The 19,737-nt window shown below is 35.8% G+C and overlaps 1 protein-coding gene across 2 annotated transcripts in view; it reads left to right on the top strand.

The window, feature by feature from the left end:
- Positions 1 to 19,737, top strand: part of UBR1 (ubiquitin protein ligase E3 component n-recognin 1) — a 61,124-nt gene that overhangs the window by 35,447 nt on the left and 5,940 nt on the right. For both annotated transcript variants that reach the window (XM_064713850.1, XM_064713852.1), the window contains exons 27-42: positions 321 to 430; positions 1,079 to 1,168; positions 2,761 to 2,948; positions 3,065 to 3,270; positions 5,555 to 5,648; positions 7,955 to 8,107; positions 8,529 to 8,626; positions 9,210 to 9,303; positions 10,713 to 10,861; positions 13,110 to 13,165; positions 13,472 to 13,568; positions 14,739 to 14,806; positions 15,647 to 15,797; positions 16,635 to 16,722; positions 17,399 to 17,532; positions 18,702 to 18,810. In XM_064713850.1, coding sequence (XP_064569920.1) covers positions 321 to 430; positions 1,079 to 1,168; positions 2,761 to 2,948; positions 3,065 to 3,270; positions 5,555 to 5,648; positions 7,955 to 8,107; positions 8,529 to 8,626; positions 9,210 to 9,303; positions 10,713 to 10,861; positions 13,110 to 13,165; positions 13,472 to 13,568; positions 14,739 to 14,806; positions 15,647 to 15,797; positions 16,635 to 16,722; positions 17,399 to 17,532; positions 18,702 to 18,810 — 1,885 coding nt within the window. The remainder of the gene's footprint in view (positions 1 to 320; positions 431 to 1,078; positions 1,169 to 2,760; positions 2,949 to 3,064; positions 3,271 to 5,554; positions 5,649 to 7,954; positions 8,108 to 8,528; positions 8,627 to 9,209; positions 9,304 to 10,712; positions 10,862 to 13,109; positions 13,166 to 13,471; positions 13,569 to 14,738; positions 14,807 to 15,646; positions 15,798 to 16,634; positions 16,723 to 17,398; positions 17,533 to 18,701; positions 18,811 to 19,737) is intronic.

Below are 19,737 nucleotides of genomic sequence, written 5' to 3' on the forward strand. Positions count from 1 at the left end.
CTAAGCTGTTAGCAAACATAGGTAAGCTCTAAAGAGCTTTACTGCTTCCTCCTGAAGTGAAAGGCGATTCTTTTTTAAGCAGACATTAAGCAAAGATTTTCTAAAGCAGAAATAATTGGTCTACAAGGGGATAAATTATACTATATATAACTGGAATAAACAGATGAAACTGTAACCAAAATGTAACTACACAGTTTGTGTTCATGTATGTGTATTGTATAGTCAGCAATGTTTAAAGGCATGTCCATGGCTGTAAGTACATTAAAATGTTAGGCCTTTTTTTTCCCTGAATGCCCTTTTCTATTTTTCACTTTGTAAAGGAATGGGAAGCTCAGCCTTGAATGCTGTGAACGTGTTAATGCTTGTGGAGAAATTGAAGAGAGTTCCCCAGTTAGAGGCACAGAAGGACACAGTCAATTGGATACTGCAGGTACACAAAGGAGAGATAAGTACAAGCTGATTTCAGTTGTGTAGAACGTTAATGTGCAAGATGTTATGATTCCTATATGCAGTTCCTACATATAATCCGTTTACAGCTGCAGTGATTTCTTGAGAAGTTTAATCTGTTGCAGCATTGTACTTGCTGCTTGTACTATGAAGTATTGGATCAGTTTTTGCTTAGGTAACTCATTCCAGTAATGACATTTTTACACACATTCCTTATATATCTGTTGCACAGTAACAGCAAACAATGAGTAAGGCAGTGTTCTGGGAGTTCACATAGAGTCTTGGGTTTTTCTGTTATTTAGGAGTTTTGAGTAGTTGAATCCATTTGAAAATCTGAAAATAATGTGAAACGAAATACCAAGAGTTTTAATCCTGTCCATCATAGAATGGATTGAGTTGGAAGGGACCTTAAAAGTAATGTAGCTCAAAGCTTCTGCCATGGGTAGGGACACCTTCCAACAGACCAGAGTGCCTACAAGTCCAGGCTGGACTTGAACACTTCCAGCATCCACAAATTCTCTGGGCAGCCTGTTGCAGTGCTTATATATCGTAACATTGGAAATGTATTAATTTACATTGTTATAAGAGCCAAATTGTGTTTTATTTTTAACATCTGTGTTTCTGTTTTTAGATGTTTGACATGGTGAAGAGATTGAGAGAAAAGTCTAGTTTGGCAACAGTAGGAGCTGCATCAGGCTCAGAAGCTACAAAAGGTGATGAGGTAATAATAAAAATAAAGCTTCAGTAGAAGCCTTGTATTTAAATGTTTTGAATAGCTATTTTCAGTGATGTGTCTAAATTTATTGTTGCCTAAAATGATAATTTTTCAAAAAACTGATCTGTGATATGTTGTGTACAGCTAGGATTTAGTTTCCAAGATTAATATTTTTAGTACATGAAATTTGTGCTAAACATTTTTCATGGAATTGTTAGCAGCTATTGTGAGAGGCTGTACTTCTGAGTTAAATGAAGCAATTGACGGGGCTGAAGGAAATAATCTGTGCTCATCTTTCCATTTCTTGTCTTTGTGAATTGACCACCTTTTTTTTATACTGTCACTGCACAATAATTAGAAATGCAAATCCACTTTAGATGATGTCTTGTAGTTTATGTTATCTGTCAAGAGATTAATGTCCTTTGTCCTGATTGTATAAATGCATGAGCCATAAGCAATTATTCTGACTGGCAGTTTCTTCGCCCTTCCCTCAAAATAACTTCTGAATCTAGTGGTCAAATGACACAATGAAATGGAGATTTCAAAGATGACTTCAGTCCTAAGGAGTGGCTCTGTTTTCAATTGACATTCGAACAGAACAGAAGAATCTGATTATCCTTAGGCAGTAGGTGAAGACAGACTGGTTTGCTCTTAGACGCTTTGTTTGGCTTTAGCTTGCTGCCAAGCAATCTCTTGGCTGGTCATTGCATGCCTGGCTCTAAACTTACCACACAGCATATGCCATGTCTCATTTTTCAGGCAGGTGTCATATGGGATTTGTAAGGTACCAAACAAAATACAGTAGTCCATAAGAAATTAATCTCTTTCAGTTCTGCTTGTGGAGCAAGTTGTTTGATTTCCTGGAAAAGTCATGGTACTGTGAATGGAAACCTTGTGTATAACGTTACATTTGTCCCTTAAGTAATTGGATAGGAAGAGTTAGGTTCTATGTGTTTTAATAAAGTCTATCTGTGTTTTTTGAATTCTGGATTTCTAAAGCATAGAAATTCTTTTTTTATGGTTTCTGAGAATATGATACAAGAGTAAATGTTGTAGTAAAGAGTAAATGGAAGAACAATAGCTTTCCAGTGTACCATAAAGAATAATGAAAATACAGTAGACAGATGTATAAAATGCTGACACATTTTGTTGTGTCATGCATAGGCAGTTCAAGATGAAATTTTCTTCAATTTCTGTAAGGAAGATACTGAATACTCAGTAGGGTTTCACTTATGGGGAGAATAACAGAACTCTGGAGAAAACTTTGATGTACACCTCATTAAAATTTCTTAAGAACAGACAAGTACCTAATTGAAATGACTCAGAGATTTTTGATCTTATCTTTGGACTAGGGATTGTAGTAGTGACCTTTTCTAGACCACAAAAGCCTGTCCAGTCAACATGTAAAGATTTGAGTTCTGTTCATTTCTGTTTCAGATAGCAGTTAACTTTTTTCCCCTCATTAAAGTGTTGTTAGTTAAGGGAATTTGATGTTGGTGGTTAGAATGCCTGTACTGGGGAAAGAGCTTTCTCAGTTTTTGATGTTCTTAGTTGCCTAAGAACATTAAAAAAAAAAATCTTTATTCTCTTACTGTAAGACACAGAGCACTCAGGATAAAGAGAAAGCTGAGCGGAAGAGAAAGGCAGAAGCAGCGAGGTTGCACCGTCAGAAGATAATGGCCCAGATGTCTGCCCTGCAGAGGAATTTCATTGAAACCCACAAGCTCCTGTATGAAAACACACTGGAGGCCCAGGGGAAAGATGATGCTATTATGGAAGAAGAAAGGTAAGAGAAAACAGACATACTTGTAGTCTATGACCTTGTTAGATGTCAGGAAGAACTCAGTTCATTTAGAAAATCCAGCTGGTTATTTTATATCTTTGTCCCTTCTGGTCTTACAGCACCTCTTCAGCAATTGATTACTCCAGAATTGCTTTGGGTCCCAAACGAGGTCCATCTGTCATTGAGAAGGAAGTTTTGACCTGTATTCTTTGTCAGGAGGAACAGGAAGTAAAGTTGGAAAGTGCTGCCATGGTATTATCTGCCTGTGTGCAGAAGTCAACTGCCTTAACTCAGAATAGGAGCAGAATTCTTGAACTCTCAGGAGGTATGAGATTTTTTCTTCTCTTATAGTAAAAGCACTTCTGTACCTGGAGCCCAAACTCCTTCAACAACTAAACTCTTTTCTTTGATCAGGTTGCTAATTGGCTTACTGTACTTAAGAAAAATGGATGCAAACTTATAAATTGCTTTAAAATTCATGTCAAATTTAAATGAGAAGTATATGAAGATTTAGGTTTGTTGGTGAGGGAAATCAGAAAATGCTTTGATCTCACAAGACTTAATAAAACATGTAGATTTAGTGAGAGTAGTTAGTTTGGAGAAAAGCTAAGACTGTTTACAGTTCTGTTTATTCAAGAACAAGTGCAAATTTTCCCAATATGGAGGAAATAAATGAATGTTATCAGAGGCCAGTATGCCAACCTGAAAAGGGTTAGGGTGTTTGGTTTGGTTTGGATATTTTTTCCTCTTATATGTCCAGGAAATAATAAAAACAGCAATATAAAGAATGATAAAAATCTAAGCAAGGATCACATGACATCATCTGATGAGTGAACAAAAAATTGAATACAAGAAAGTTATGCAATCACAAGAGTTACATTTGTGTAATAGCATATTGGTAGCAGGGAACACAAAGCCCAGCAGAATTTCTTTTGTAAGTAGCAGCTGACTAAACATGATGGAAATTTAGGTCTGTTACTTAAGGGAAAGAAGAAAATAAATACAAGGATATGGGAGAACCTAAGCATTCACCGACATTTTTGTTCTCTTTTTGAAAAGCGAAGTTAGTAACGTTTCAAGAAAGATGCTGTCACAACTTGTAAATTAAATTCCTTCTTATTTTCAGATGTGGGGGTGGTTTTTTGTGGTTTGTGGTCAGCTTATAGATCAAAATGAATGCTATGTCCTATTTTTTTTTTTTTATTGACACTAATATGTAGAAAATAGCTTTAAATTATGTTTGTGCAGTTCATTATTCATGCTTTAGTTCAGAAGCAATCAAACTCTTGATTGTTACCAGAGGAAAGTTTATAATATTTTTCATATTTCTCCGTGGTATTACTCTATTTTTTATCATGCTTGTAAACCTCTTCCAAGCTGTTTCACTAATAAGATATTTTGGTTTTTTTCCTCTGGGTCATTAAAAAGTACTGAATTGTCATAGGCCTAGAACAAACTCCTTCAGAATCCTGATTGATCCATTTTTCTTTATCAGCAAACTACTGGTAATGGCATTTTTGAGACAGTTGTGTGGATTTTTTTTATCTAGGTCATATACTAGTTACATTTCTTTTTTTCTGTGGTACTCTGAAGTACAGATTAAATCCTACAAGATACACTTGTATATTTTCTGTAGTGGCATGTTGAGCTATTGAAATAATTGAAAAAAGAAGGGAATGGAGTTCCTTTTTCTGAGGCTGTTTTTGGGCATTGTTTATCGTACTTATAATGCACGGTCCTCTGCTGCTGATCAGTTACCAGGAATCCTCTAAGAGTTTTTTTCTTTCAAGATCTAAATAAATGTAAAAATGCTTGTTCCCCCAGCAGAAGTGCAGATAGTGGCAATTCAGTGTTATGCCAAGGTTTACTTTCTTATTTTAGTCTCCATTTAACTTAGGGCAGCTTCAGCTGCTGCCAAACAGACAGTGCAAGTTAGGTTATTTTTATCTTTCAGTTTGTTAGATACAAGTTTGTTAGATACAAGTGTGTTTGTTCAAAATCATGAACAGTCCCCCAGATGAGGCATGAAGGACTGCTGTTGTTCAGTATTATTTAGAAAGTGAAAGTGGGATCCCACTTTGGGTGCACATACAACACAAAGACATCAGTATATTCTCATAATATTTCTATTGTTTAGGATTGTGCAAGATTAGTAAAAGACAGACTTGATTTTTGTTATTCAGCAGTGCTTTTTGTGTTAGTGTTTTGAAAATATGTGGGATTAGTTGGATAAATTATTCATCCTACTTGTCCTTAGTAGTTTCATTTTCATTTAAAAATAAAGTAAAAGCTTCAGTGACAGTGAATCCAACCACAGATCTGTTCCAGTACAGAAGCACCCTTTTTTCTTCCTAACCAATTTGAAATTTGACATCTTTTTCTTTATATGGAGAACCTTCAGTAGTTTAAATGGGTATTTCTTGTCATTGCTCTGCTGCATGATTGGTCTGGAAAAGTTAGCCAAGTGAAGCTTTAGTATGACTGTGCAAACTGTAGGAAAATAAGATCTGAAGGTTCATGTTCTGTATATATTATTGTTGATTTCTGTTCATACTGATGGGAAGTTACATTACTGTTCATTCCATAATTTTTCTGCTGTGTGTTTCTAGATACACTAGATCCTCTCTTCATGCACCCTGACTTACCTTGTGGGACCCACACAGGGAGCTGTGGTCATGTAATGCATGCGGCCTGCTGGCAGAAGTAAGGATGTGTCTTTGCTGCCTTTTAATGGTTTTTAATTAATCTGTTTTCCAAATCACCTTAAGAGTACACTGAAAACAAGGTACAGTAAGTGGATATTTAATTAAGGGATCAAAATTTTTTGTACTTGTCTAAAACTAAAATATGGAACAAGAGATGTTTTGACTTGATGAAGATAATAATTGTCAAAAGTTTTAGGGCCTTTTATGACACACAGAAGAATTTCTAAGGACTTATTAATTTATGCAAATATAAACAATGGAGTAAAATTGGTCAAGAGTAAGAAACTATATTGAGTAGGTTTACTTTTAGCAACAGTACTCTACAAGTTTCTCTCCAGGTCAATACTTCAAGGGTGAAACTGATCTATTCTAGTGAGTGTTTAGAAGAGATTCTAGCATCTAGAACAGAATATGAGGAATATCAGTGGTTAAGTCTCGTGACTCCTCCCATATCAGTGAAGAAACTCTTAATGAAAAGTAAGGGTGTGGAATTGATGCAATTGCTGTAGACTTGATTGGATTTCTGTTGTTTGAGGGACCCACAATTCAGACCAAGTGTTTTGGATTTGAATGGAACCTGGACATAAAAGACCAAGGTTCCTGGCTTGTGGGATACAATCATCCTACGTTTCACTCCACATAGGTCTGGCAAGTCTAAATTATGTAAGCAGTGTGAGGTAATAATCCCACTGAAGTATTATCAACAGATAAGAGGTGGGTCATGCAATCACAAGCTAATCTTGTAATTGTCTCTTTATACATATGACATATGTTATAAACACTCTCTTGAGGTTTGTTGCTTGTACTTGCACCATTTTACTTTAAAAAATCTTACTAAACTTCTAGTGTTTACCATTCACTTTTTGCATTCAGTATGTGTGTATACTGCTGTTTTATACAATGAAACATCAGTACAGAATAAGTAGGTGCACACACTTAAAACGAAACTCAGGTGTGTTCCTTGGGTATAACACATCTGCTCTTGGCAGATCCATCTACCTCTGCATAGATCTAAGTTGTGCAACATTGGAGTTCAGTTCCTTTGCTCTTTTTAAGAGAAGATGACTTGCTGTATGGGTTAATGGGATTAAAATGAACAACAGGCTCTTCACATACAGTATGGCACAGAAGGTTTGAGTATAGTCTTTTATTTAGTACATAACAGACATTCTAACTTACTAATATTCCTCCAAACTATGCCTGCCATACCTTTCTATGTGCAGCCTACAAGTGCTGGAAATCCTCTAAAACAGAATAAGTCAAAATGAGTGGAATATCCTTGTAGTTGCCATGTATGAGCAAGAGGAGTTGCTTGCAAAAACATAGTTGTGTGAATGTGGGGAAAATCAATGTATGGGTTTTCGTTTGTAACAAAATACTTCCCAAATATTCTATATTCATTAGAATTTCTGCAGATGCCGGTGCACATACATTTTCTCTTCTCACATAAATGGAATTTTATTTTATTTAAGATACATGGTTTAAAGCAAAAAAAAAATCTAGTTATTACCTTGGTGTGGAAGTTAGAAAATTTCATATTTCTCTCTAAGATCCTACTTACTTGATCTGAACATTAAGACTGAATTTGTATCCAGAGAAGAAGATTTAAATGTTTGATCTTTTTGTTGCCATAAATACCAATGAGACAATAATGACATTTGAAAGCTTGCTTGCATCCACTGAGGGGGCAAAAATTATAATGAAGCCTGTAAAAAGATCATAGTTGTTTCTTACTTCCTTTTTGTTTAAAATAGTTGAAATATTATATTCTAATATATATTATTCTCTCTCCCTGTTAAAAGAAGGCTACAGTTCCACTATCTAGTCATGATGCCCAGTAATTGCAATGAATAGCTGATTAATCATTCGTGAAATGTTACCAGTAGTGTTTCCTAAAATTAAATAACCATATGTTCAATACCTGTTTCAAATTTCCTATAGTAAGTTGCATATGAGAGTTACTAGATGCAGTATTTCATTATGTTGAAGATAAGAGGGAAGAGTAGAAAAATGTAAGGACTGCTTGTCTGCAAAATCTTAATGAAATTTGTAAGGGTAATATAAGTGAGGGAAATGTGCCATCATTTTCCCAATAGTGATACACCACGCATTTTTGCATTAATTCATCTGTGTGCTCAAAGGTTTTATTATTTTCCCATCCAGGCTTGTAGAAGAGTTACAAATCAAAGGAAAAGACTCCTTTGTTGCCTTGCATAAATGTTTGCTGTACAGTTATGCTTGAACCTTTGTGTTCATGTTGCTTTTGAGCCATTGCACGTTCTCCTTTCCTTTTTAATGTTGTAGGTACTTTGAAGCAATCCAGCTGAACTTCCGACAACGTCTGCACGTTGAACAGATATTTGACTTGGAGAATGGAGAATATCTTTGTCCCCTTTGCAAATCTCTGTGCAATACTGTGATTCCTATTGTTCCACTGCAGGCTCAAAAAATAAACAGGTAAAATACCAGATTGGTTAACCTCTACTTTAAAAAAAAAAAAAGAAATATCACTTTAGGGCTGATCAGCTTTTCAAATTTTTGGAAGAAAAACTTCAAAAAAACCTCATCTGTATAAAATACTGCTTATCTTCTTATTGATTGCTTAGCCAAATATACTTCTTTTGGCAGTAAATACTGTATTTTTTATAAAACAGTTTTGGGTTGCCTATTTTTTGAAGTTGAAATCAAATGAGAAAGTACCTAGACCTAGTATTTAGCCTTACGCTTCATTTTGTACTGTTTGCTCAAAATTTCTGAAGCCAGTAAAACTGAGCTAATACTGTTTGGATGTGTTTGGATCTAATTGTATCCTCTGCTTTTTAAGTTAGGTGATTCTTTAAATGTTAAAGTAAAACCTGCTTTCTATTTTTTTTTTCAGTGAGGATGCAGAGGCAGTAGCTCAAATCCTGTCCCTAGCTAGGTGGCTGGAGATTGTCACAGTCAGGATATCAGGCTACAGTGTGAAAAATGCTAAAGGTTTGTTATCTTAATTTTTAAGCTATTCTGTGGGATAGACATCAACATCAATGCATGTCTTAACTAGTACCAGTAGAAAACTTCAAATAAAGAATTGAGTTTTGCCCTCAATCAAGACAGTGTCAAGTAAAGCTGAGGATAAAAGTTATTGCCCTTTCTGAGTTGATATCTTGATTTCAGTCCCCTCACCAATTTTCTGGCTTTTGTTAATTATTTTCCATCTTTCCTTTGGAAAAAAAGGTGCACTTGGAGAGGATGCCAACAGACTAATGCTCATGGTCAATAAACTTTTATATGGATTGTGAGGTAGTAAAAAAGAGAGCAACTAAATTATGAAGGACAAAATGAAAGTAGGTATGAGTATTTAGAAAACAGGAGGCACAGAGAGTCTAGTGTTTTGGGGAATAGAGGCAAAAGTTATTTAAAGGAGGAATTATGGAATATAGTCTATCTTGTGAGGTATGTTTGCAATTATTTTCAAATCAGTTTCAAATAAAAACACTACTCCCTTTTTTTTGACTGCTTAAAAAACTGTAGCAGCTTCTTTGCTTTTTAATGCAGATGTATTTTTTTTTCCTGTTAGGAGAGAAACAAAGTCTTCCACCTTTCACCAACAAAGGAACGGGGAACTCAGCTTTGGAATTCCATTCCATCCTTAGTTTTGGAGTTCAGTCGTCGTAAGTGTTACTAGCAGTGTTCTCTGCATTATATTAATTTTCCCTTCAATATCCCAGGTATACTTCAGAGTGTGTATTGAAGGAAAGCTGTGCTTTGTTTGGTCTGACTAGGGGCTTACTCATTATTTTCCATAAGCATTTACTGAATATTGAATCTGTAAGGAGCTAGGTGGACCTTTTGGTCAAATCCAGTCTGGTACTTCTTATGTTCTTGGTACAAAGCTAGAAGCCTGGGATCTTCTAATCTACAATTCCAGTGATTTGGGTTACTTGCTGTGCCTCTAGGCATATTATTTATTAATTTTTCTGCCATGCATCTGTGTTGGGCATGGATTTCAGGTAGGGAATAATGGGAAGGGGATCTCTTAGAGGGATAGGGCTCTTGTCTTGTTCTCTTTCTCTTCTATTCTAAATTAAACTCAATGCCAACACCGAGTTTATTTGAGACAGCAATTGGTGATCATGTTCCACATTACTAATTGTAACACTAAGCACGTTCAATTCCCGTGGGCAAAAGCATTTGCCCACTAAAACCGAATGAATGGTAGATGCTTATCAAGTGAGCTCAGCTGTCCCTTATCTCTTTTTAAATCATGCTGTAAGTACTCTGCTACTTCAGACTGACATCAAAGTTATGCAAAATACCCATGTATTGTACCCATGTATTTTTATTTGTACAAAAATAAAAAAATGTTGTGTTGTCAGAAACCTGAATCAAATTTTTTCTTGATAACTGATCTTCATGGGAAAGATTCTGTAGTTTAAAGTTAAACAGTGTTGTTTAAGTGTGAACCTGGCTAAACCCCAGATTTTGGCTGCAATTGTTTTGTCCGTAGAGATACAGAGAATTAATATGAATATCATATATTTCTATTAGAAAATCCTATGTATGACTTGGAAAAAAACCCACAAGCCATTAAAACTGCTAAACACTTGTCTACGTAAAACTACATTTACAGAAACTAACCTGATGTAATTAGGAAAGAGCTTAAGTGCTAAAAAATGTGTTTAAAAACACACTTGAAAGGTCTTCCATTTTTAGCACCTTACTATTTTCACTTCAGGACTTAAAATTACTGTTTCTTACAATGTTTATTTTCATTGTATTTTACTTTAAAATGTTTGCATTTTTCTAATGTGAATTATAATGTCATACACAGAAATAATATGTTCCAGCCTGGCAGCTCTTAATCTCTCAATTTGTAAAGTCTTTTTTGTCAAAGTCCTTGGTTTAATACTGAAAACTAGGGATTTTTTTTTCATCTCTGTCCAGACAAAGGGTCTTTGTTCTCAATATTTCTTTCATAAATAACTGGTTTGGACTTAGAGTTTGCTAGTGATTGATCAACCAGTAAGTATTTATCACTATTAATAATTGAGACTGAAATTGTCTCATGTTGGTTTTGCAGAGCCAAGTACTCAAGCAGTATCAAAGAGATGCTTATTCTCTTTGCCACCACCATTTACAGAGTTGGGCTCAAAGTTGCTCCAAATGAAGCTGATTCCCGGATTCCTATGATGACCTGGAGCACTTGTGCTTTTACCATCCAGTGTATAGGTAAAGTATAATTTCAGCTTATTCCTTCTCATTAATTGAAAATGTTACAGTTGCTTGATTGTTTAATTTTATACAATGTGATTGTACAAATAATAGTTCTACATAAGTACAAGCCATATGTAATAGTATAGCAAATTAAATTATATGTAATTACATATACAATAGCAGAATTATTATCTATAAACCAATAGAAATAGTAGGATGTTGTTCTTACATAGTAGCTCATGAAATATGGTATGGAATGCCAACATTGAATTTAATTTGAGACAGCAGTTAGTGATCATGTTCCACATTACTAATTGTAACACTAAGCATGTTCAATTAATATTTTCAGGTTGCCAAAGATCATTTACTTGCAGGCATTTCCTACACTAAATGTCCAATAGCTGTGAAATAGTACTCTGTCTCCTTATTTGGTTTTATCTGTATTCTTTAAAAAATTTTCATGGGATTTGTAGAAGAAAGTCCCTTGTATTCTGAAACTGCTAAGTAGATACGTGGTAGAAAAAGAAACAAAAAACCCACCAAAAAAACTACCAAACATTCTCTGCCATGAATCTCTCAAGGCAAAAAAATTAGCAGAAAAAAATTTCATTGTGTGGGATAATTTTATTTCGTTTCTGTACTACATACACAATTAAGTTTGTGTAGTGAACATGAAGCTGTGGATAAATCTGTAGATGCTTCCAGATAGGGAAAAAGGCAAGATCTAGGTCTAAAATGCATGATGAAGAGATTGAGAACATAATTGTTCGTGTCCATACATGTGATTTGTCAACTATACCAAGTATTTCTTGATGAAGATGTAGAAGTACAGGTTTAGTCTACCTTGTATCTCTAATGGAGTATCAGGAGTTTAGAAGGTTTTTAGGTGGATTGGGAATATTCTGATAAAGCAGAAATAGAACTGATTGCATCTTTAGTGATGGATTCTATATTTTCAAATAGGTTGAAATTGGTCACCCACTTTATTAACATTACTTTACTTAACGCTGTGCAGATTGGTTTTGTTTGATATATGAAAGAGGATATTGGTGGCTGTCTAGGAGGAGTTAGCCAGCAAGTGCACAAATGCAGTAACTGTTGTCATGGGTCTGATATTGAAGGCCTGTGTTAGTAAAAGAAAATTCAGGTACTCTTGAGGAGAAGAGTATAAAGCCAGAGGGATCACTGTGACAGTTTGACTTGGCCACACCACTTCCTTGGAATCATTTTTGTTTGCAAATGGAGCAGACTTTTGTGGAATTGTAAAGCAAAACTGCCTGCATAGCTTCAGTATGCTGGTCTAAGAGTCTAGTTATAGTGTATTATTGAAACATTTAAGGGGCACATAGCCGAACCGCCTAGACAAGGAACTTCAGAGGAACCTCTAGAGGAGGCTCAAAACATCATTGACCTAAGGGAAGGGAATTGGTATCATTGCTAAAGGCCAGACTCCTGAAAAAAGAAACAAACTCAAAACCTGCCAGAACCAAAACCCCACAACAAAAAGCCTCCAAACCGGAATCTCCCAATGAAATAAAATTTTAAAAATTCCAGGTCTCCTGTTTCATCTGTGGAAACTGACTGAAGTACAAAACCATTTGAACTGATACCTTTTTACTCAGTTGAGTTAATTTGATTTCTTATTTTTTTATTGGCTTATTTTTTCCTGATTATTCCTTCAGAACCAAAGCACTTAGGGAGGAAAGATAAGCTGTATTCCAACTTGGGAGTTTTGTTTTCAAAGTATTTCTGCCCCAGCCCTGGCAGTGTTCAAGGTCAGGTTGGATGAGGCCTTAAGCAGTGTGGTCTAGTGAGGGTGTCCCTGCCCATGGCAGAGGAGTGGGAATTAGATGAACTTTAAAGGTCCATTTCAGCCCCTTAACATTCTATGATAAATATGAGGGTAAGATGGCTGCATAGCATCTCTGTAAATGTAACTTGATGGATTTGAGCATTGCGTAAGGGTAACTGAAAATAAATCTGAATCCATAGAATGAATGTTTTATCATCATTCATGTGAAGCAACATTCCTTTAAATCCTTAGTTTTCAAAGTCTGAAAACTGAAAATTTTAAAATTGCTTATTCCAATAATTTATCTTGGAAATGATCAGCAGTGCCATTTAAGACAGATTTGGTTTTTTCAAGAGAATTCTGTTATAACAATTTGGGTGAGCTTTAAAAAGGAGTGTATATAATAAGAATAAATTAATATTAGGTTGTGTAGAAAAAAAAAACTTAATTTTTTCTGTGTTTAATTTTAAGAAAACCTCTTGGAAACAGAGGGCAAGCCTTTATTTGGATCCCTACAAAATAGACAGGTATGGATGAGTAAGACATGCAATATATTTTAAACAAAAAAGTATTTGTAATATACATGCATCTATAAACCTGTCAAAACTGTTAACATCAAGATCATTCTCTGTTGAGGGATATCTCTCAATGTTTGGATTCATAGCATAAAGAGCACTTTGAAAGAATAATATCTGCTTGTATATGGATGTTCATATTAAATTAATTTATGCATGTCTTTCATGTTTACGTAGAAGTAGATATGTTTTTACAGTTCTATATCACTCTTATATTTAGCCTTTTCTCCCATTCAACCCTTTTCTCTTGCGCTCTAGCACAGTGGCCTTAAAGCATTAGTGCAGTTTGCAGCTGCTCAGAGAACAACATCCCCACAGCTTCTGATACAGAAACACCTGGTTCGTCTTCTAGGAGGTACCGGAGTCCTTTTGTTTCCTGCCTTTTGTGTTGTGGAAGTTTCTGTTGCAAAGGGGCACACAGGTTAGCGCAGCACAGAAGCCAGGGCCGGAGTGCTTGACAGCAGTGCTCACTTCAGTTGCCTGAAATCATGGGGTGCAGATGGAACTCACCCCAGGTTACCCAGACCTACAGATACTCAGGTCTGGAAAAGATGGGTAACAGCTGTCTCTGGCAATGTTCAGAATTACTCAAATTCTCTTCTAAACAGATGAATAAAGCCACAAAATAGGTTTTTCTTAATTGTGAGACCTCATCTTCTTAGCATGAAGAAGAGCAGGCTCTGAGGAGGCTTCATCGCAGCCTTCCAGTATCCTACCAGGGCTTATAAAAAGGAGAGAAAGGGACTTATTAGAGAGGTAGATAGGGGCAGGACATAAGTGGAATGGTTTTAAACTGAAAAAAACTAGGTTTAGGTTAACTATTAGATGGAAATTCTGTACTGTGGGGTGGTGGGGCACTGAAACAGGCTGCTCAAAGAAGTGGTTGCCCCATCCCTGGAAGTGTTAAAGGTCAGATTGGAGGGAGCTCTGGGCAGCCTGATGTAGTGAGTCACACTCCTGCCTTTGGCAGGGGAGATGGAACTGGATCATCTTTAAGCTCCCTTTCAGTGCAAACCATTCTATAATTCTGTGACTTTCAGTACTTTCAAAACTCTGCTTGAAGCCTAGCTTAAGATATTTCAGTCCCAGGGAGAGCTAGTTTGAGGCATGTAGTTTTCCCCCTAGTTTCTTATTGATTGGGTTAGTCTAAGAGTCTTATGTGGGGTTCTTAGGCTTTTGTATTGGGCAAGGTTGTGAGGCATCTAGTGTTGAGGTGCCTAAGGACCTTCACCTTTAACACTATGTGTGATTTATTAGAGGTGGAGAAATAAAGATTTATGTCTCAGAATTTTGAAGATATATTAATTAAAATTGTTAACTGTTAGTGCATGTGGAAATAGCTAAACATGCACAATCAAACCAGTGGTAAGCAGTTAATTAAACAGATCCTTACTTAAGGATCTGGACCTTTGTTTGATGAAAACACAGAAATGATAGAGGCTCTAAAATCAGATTCTGATACTACAGTTCAACTCAAAAGAAGAAAATACGTGCTAAATATTTAACTGATACCTTTATTTTGTAGTTCTCCTACCAAACTATAAAGGGGAGGACACTCCATCACTCTTAGAAGTAGATATGTTCCACATTTTGGTAAGCAGGTTCATTTTATTCTTCATGTTAATACTTTCTTTTGAGCACAAATTTTTGTGTACTGTACTCTGTAAATAGTATCTGTTCACTTGCGTGAGTCAAGTGATTATATATGAGCAACAATCAAATGATTGCATATAACTGCTGCCTTTACTTTTAGTTCTGCTAACTTTCAAATCTTTGTCTTGTTCTTATTAAATTTCCTTCTTGCAATCTCAGTCTTCTTTTTACCACTTCCATTGTTACTAAGGATTAAAAAAAACAACTTAAGAAACGCACTCAGTTTCTTTCCCTCACTTTCCCTTTGTCTCAATCAGTATCTCATACTCTGATTTCTTTACATAGACTCTTGTTACCTTCTGTATTTTTCTTAGCCTCTTCTTTCTGTTCTTAATACAAATCTGTATTACAGATTTTTCTGCCATTCAAAAAATCCAAAGCAAGCAGAAAACGGCCAATAAAACCAGACTTGCCAAATAAAATCTGTCTTGCTCTGGCTGTCCTTCTATCTAATGTTTGGTCTCACTTCCCACTTTTTTCAATGTGCTTTGTCTTGTGTCAAAGAAAAGAAATCAAGCTTTATAGGAACTGGGCATGGTATATCTCTAAACTGACAATTACTATTCAACTCTGTCTGAGTTTCTACATGCCCTAGTGCTCAAATGGTTAATATTTTCCAGTGAGTTTTTGCTACACTTTGCATTAAAACTAGCAAGATAGATTAACATACTCAGAATACAGAAATAAAATACAAATGTATAGTGAGAGTATAGTTGCTACCCTTGTATCTATTACCAAATTTTTGGCACTTTAATATTTGTCTGTTCCTCTTCACTGTAGGTGGGAACTGTATTATCCTTTCCATCTTTATACTGGGAAGATGCTGTAGACTTGCAACCTTCATCAGTTAGTTCAGCCTATAACCACCTCTACCTCTTCCATCTGACAACACTGGCACACATAATGCAAATAGTCATCTCTTCAGCAACAGGTAGATGTGTATTTGTGTTGCATTTTTCTGGCATTTTTGCACAGTTTCTTAAAAATAATGGATTGATACCATTAGTGTATTCCATGTATAAATGTCCTCATAAGAGGTGACACTTAGGCCTAGGTAGTAATAACTGTTTTCTGGTAAAAATGAAGTAGCATTACATCAAGTTCAGAGCATTTTATTATATCACTTCTGTGTGCTTAGGCTAAGAAACCAAAATAGTTGTTGATATATCAGTACTTGCTCCAGTCAGTCATTTTAGAGGGGTAACTTTCCCTTCTTCACTTCTTGTAAGAGAATCAAAGTTCTGCCAGCATCACTGAGCTGCACAGTGATAATCCTTATGGATTTGGGAAATAAAATTTTCTTTGCTCTTCAACTTAGTAAATACCCAGATCTGAAATACAGAATCCTGTAAACCAATAGGAGAGAATTAAATTTTTCTCTCTATTTCATAACATAGTTAAAAATTGCCTGCAGACTTTCTAGCTAGTACTTTGTTTTTTCTTCAGTATGATAGGAATTTTTAAAAAAATCTAGACATTTAAAAAAATTTCTATAGCTTAAGCTATGTAGAACAACTTCAGAAGTTCAAGGGAAGGAAGCAGTTCTTTACTGAGGATGACCAATGAGAGTGTAATCCTGATTCTTCCTTACAGCATTAAGTCTCGGGAGAACATTTTTAAGAGAGAAAACAGCAAATAGAAAAGAATTAAGCAAATTAAAGTGGAATTAATTCTGTAATTGAATTTAAAAAAAAGGTTTTAGTATTTGTAAAAGAGAAGTGTGTCAGGATGTAGTGCATTTACAGTGGACTCTTATTTTTGTGTGCAGAATCTCCTACTGCTCACTCATCTGACAATAGTGAGGAGGCACAATCTGCACAGTCTTTCTGTAGAGAGGTTTGCCAATACACCAGTGGGTAAGTAACAGTTCAATTGTAGTGTTAAATTTTCTTGGAAAGACAGCAATCCACAGGACTGACCAGGACAACACAAAAGACTGGAAAAAATTACTCATTTCATATAGGGAGTAGCACAGTGCCTTGTGCTTTCTCCCCATGCTCCTGAACACTGCAAATGGTAAAAGAAATGCTTTTAGTTAAAGTGGCTGCTTTTTGTGGACAGCAGAGTGAATCATTAGCCTGAGGATGAAAAAATACCTGTATCCATTGTGGAGAGAAATACATCCAGCTACAGTGTTTATTTTTTCTTTGCTTTGATTATTTTGGTTTAGATCTCTTGTGTTATAAATGGAAACGAGAAAGAAGGAAATGGTCCTACTACAAAAGGGGGATAAGTGTAAAGCCGAAGATTGTCGCTTATTTGAGTGTTAGTGCCCATTTTCAGACTTTTCTGACAGGTACAGCTGTCTCATTTGAAGATTTATTACAAGTGTGGTTCATAAGCTCAGTACTCATTTCTTGTGCAAAGGGGAAGTTGGAAGTCAAGTGCTGGTGGCTGTGTTTCACAGAATTTGGGACACATGAGGGTTGCTTCTACACAGCTGCCATTCTACCAATGCTAGCCAAAATATGATAGTGCTAGAATGATTTGTACTATGAACTACTGCAGCTTTTTCTCATTTCTGTTTTACAGTTGCTTCAGTCAGGATATTCCAGGCTGGCTTGTGTGGGATTGTGTTAAAAAAGGCATCATGCCTTACCTTCGTTGTGCTGCTTTATTTTTTCATTATTTGCTGGGAGTTTCTCCACCTGAGGAGCTACTACAAGGTAAATATGAGAAAACAAATGTATGACCTTCTTTGTCTTGAAATAATTTTTAAATGTTCACAATAATTTAACAATAGTCAATACATGAAAGTAAGACTTGGAAGGTAAAGGAATTATTAATTTGTAGAGGAAGGGACAGGTACTTGAAGCTGAGTTGTCCTGACCTGCATAGAAGATGCAAATACGTGAATGGTCTGTGATGTGTTGATAGTGAGTACTTGTTGATAAAGATTCAGCAGTTTAAAGATAATCTCAGGAATTTACGTTACATTGCCTGAAATGTATTTTGAAAGCCCAGTGTTTTTTGTAGTGCTAATGTTGGTAAATGCTAAAGATACAGGGATTGAGCCAAACAAAACTAAACAGGTACAAAGCACAGTATAAAACTTAAGCCTCTTCCTTGAAGGATCCTAATACATTACTGTTACTAACCCCAAAAATAAATATTTTGTTATGTGTCAAAATCCAGTGAAACACAGAATCATCAACTATTTGGAAAGAAGAGCAGTAATTTTTATGAATAACTGAGACAAAATATAACACATATATAACAACAAAAATGAAAAATTTATTTCTATAAACTGTGAACTAAATTAGAATTTTATTAGAATACGCAAGTCAAAATCTCTGCACATTGGGATATGCCGTTATCCTTACCAGGGGTCTGGATCTTTGAGTCTGTAGGGAGGAGTCTTTCTGGTGAACCAACAATGTAGTTTTCTGTAGCAGAGACAATAAATGACCACACAGCAAACTATAAAATTAGCCCAATTTCATGTAATGTTAGCACTGACTTGATTATAGCAAAATTTAATATCATTGAGGACTATCATAAGGGTAGTGAAAAAATAAAATGCAAGTACAGAAATCTTCTGCACTTGTGTGACATATTATGCAGTAATTTAAGCAAGGAATTTTGTTATTACAGTAACTTGTGTATTAAAAAATAATTATATATGTCAAATTTGTTTAAACAGATCCTCAGCTAATCCAAATGATAGCTCTGATTAAGTTGGCAGAATAATAACCAGTTGTACGATGTAGGCACTATGATGAAGCTGTAGGATACAGACTATTCAATGGAAAAGGGATCAGGAGATTTCTGGTTTTGAGTGAATTATTCAGCAGTGCTGAAACACTTGAGCACTCATTCGTGTTTTCTTTTGCAGTTTCTGAAGAAGGGCAATTCAAGGCACTTTGTAGTTACCTCGCCCTACCTACAAATTTGTTCCAGCTCTTCCATGAATATTGGGACACAGTAAATCCACTGCTTCAAAGGTACTAACTGGGACTGGACAGGCCATGTTCTTCTATTGTGATGGCCCTGTGGGAATTCTAGACCAAAATTGTTAGTGAATGACTAAGCTGAAACTCATATTGAGGTTCTAAACATTTTGTATAGGTACACTAAATCTCTTAAAGCACTTCAGAAACATAAAGCACTCTCTATTTTATGATAGTTCCAATATTAACTAATTATAGTTTAAGGGACTAGTGCTTGCAGACCTATATGAAACCATACAGACAGAAGTTATTTTAAACCATTGCATGTTTGATATGGCACTCAGTGCTCATTTGCCTATTCTGTATCTGTCCTCAGCAAAAGTGCTGATTACACGAGCTATAAAATGAGAGTGTGGAAAATCATGTAGCTGGCAGGGTGAGGCTTTGTATTATTTCTTCTCAACATTTGCAAAATAGACTGGTGGATGTTGAAATTGGCTTAATGGTTAAAAGGTACAATTTGATCATTATGTACATTTCCATCTGCAGTCATGGAATCATACAATGGTAGAGGGTTGGGAGGAACCTTAAAGATGATCTGGATCTCAGCACCCTGCCATGGGCAGGGACACCTTCCACTAAAGCAGGCTGCTCCAAGCCTTATTCAAGCTGGACTTGAACACTTCTAGGGCTGGGGCATCCAAAACTTCTCTGGGCAACCTGTTCCAGTATCTCACCATCCTCAGAGGAAAGAATTTCTTCCTGATTTCTAACCTAAATTTCACTTCTTTCACTTTGTGAAAGTAGCAGTAAAGAAAACATTTTCTTTAGCAGTAAAGAAAGAATCGGTTAAATTCTGCATTCAAAACCTCAAATTAAATGAATGGACACACCATACCTCATCCCCAGTTAAGACTAGAGCAGCTATATTGTGTTGGAGAATGTGTATTTAACATGACCATTTGAGCACCTGATGGCAAT

This window comes from Zonotrichia leucophrys, chromosome 5, assembly GCF_028769735.1.
Source record: "Zonotrichia leucophrys gambelii isolate GWCS_2022_RI chromosome 5, RI_Zleu_2.0, whole genome shotgun sequence".
NCBI lineage: Eukaryota > Metazoa > Chordata > Aves > Passeriformes > Passerellidae > Zonotrichia > Zonotrichia leucophrys.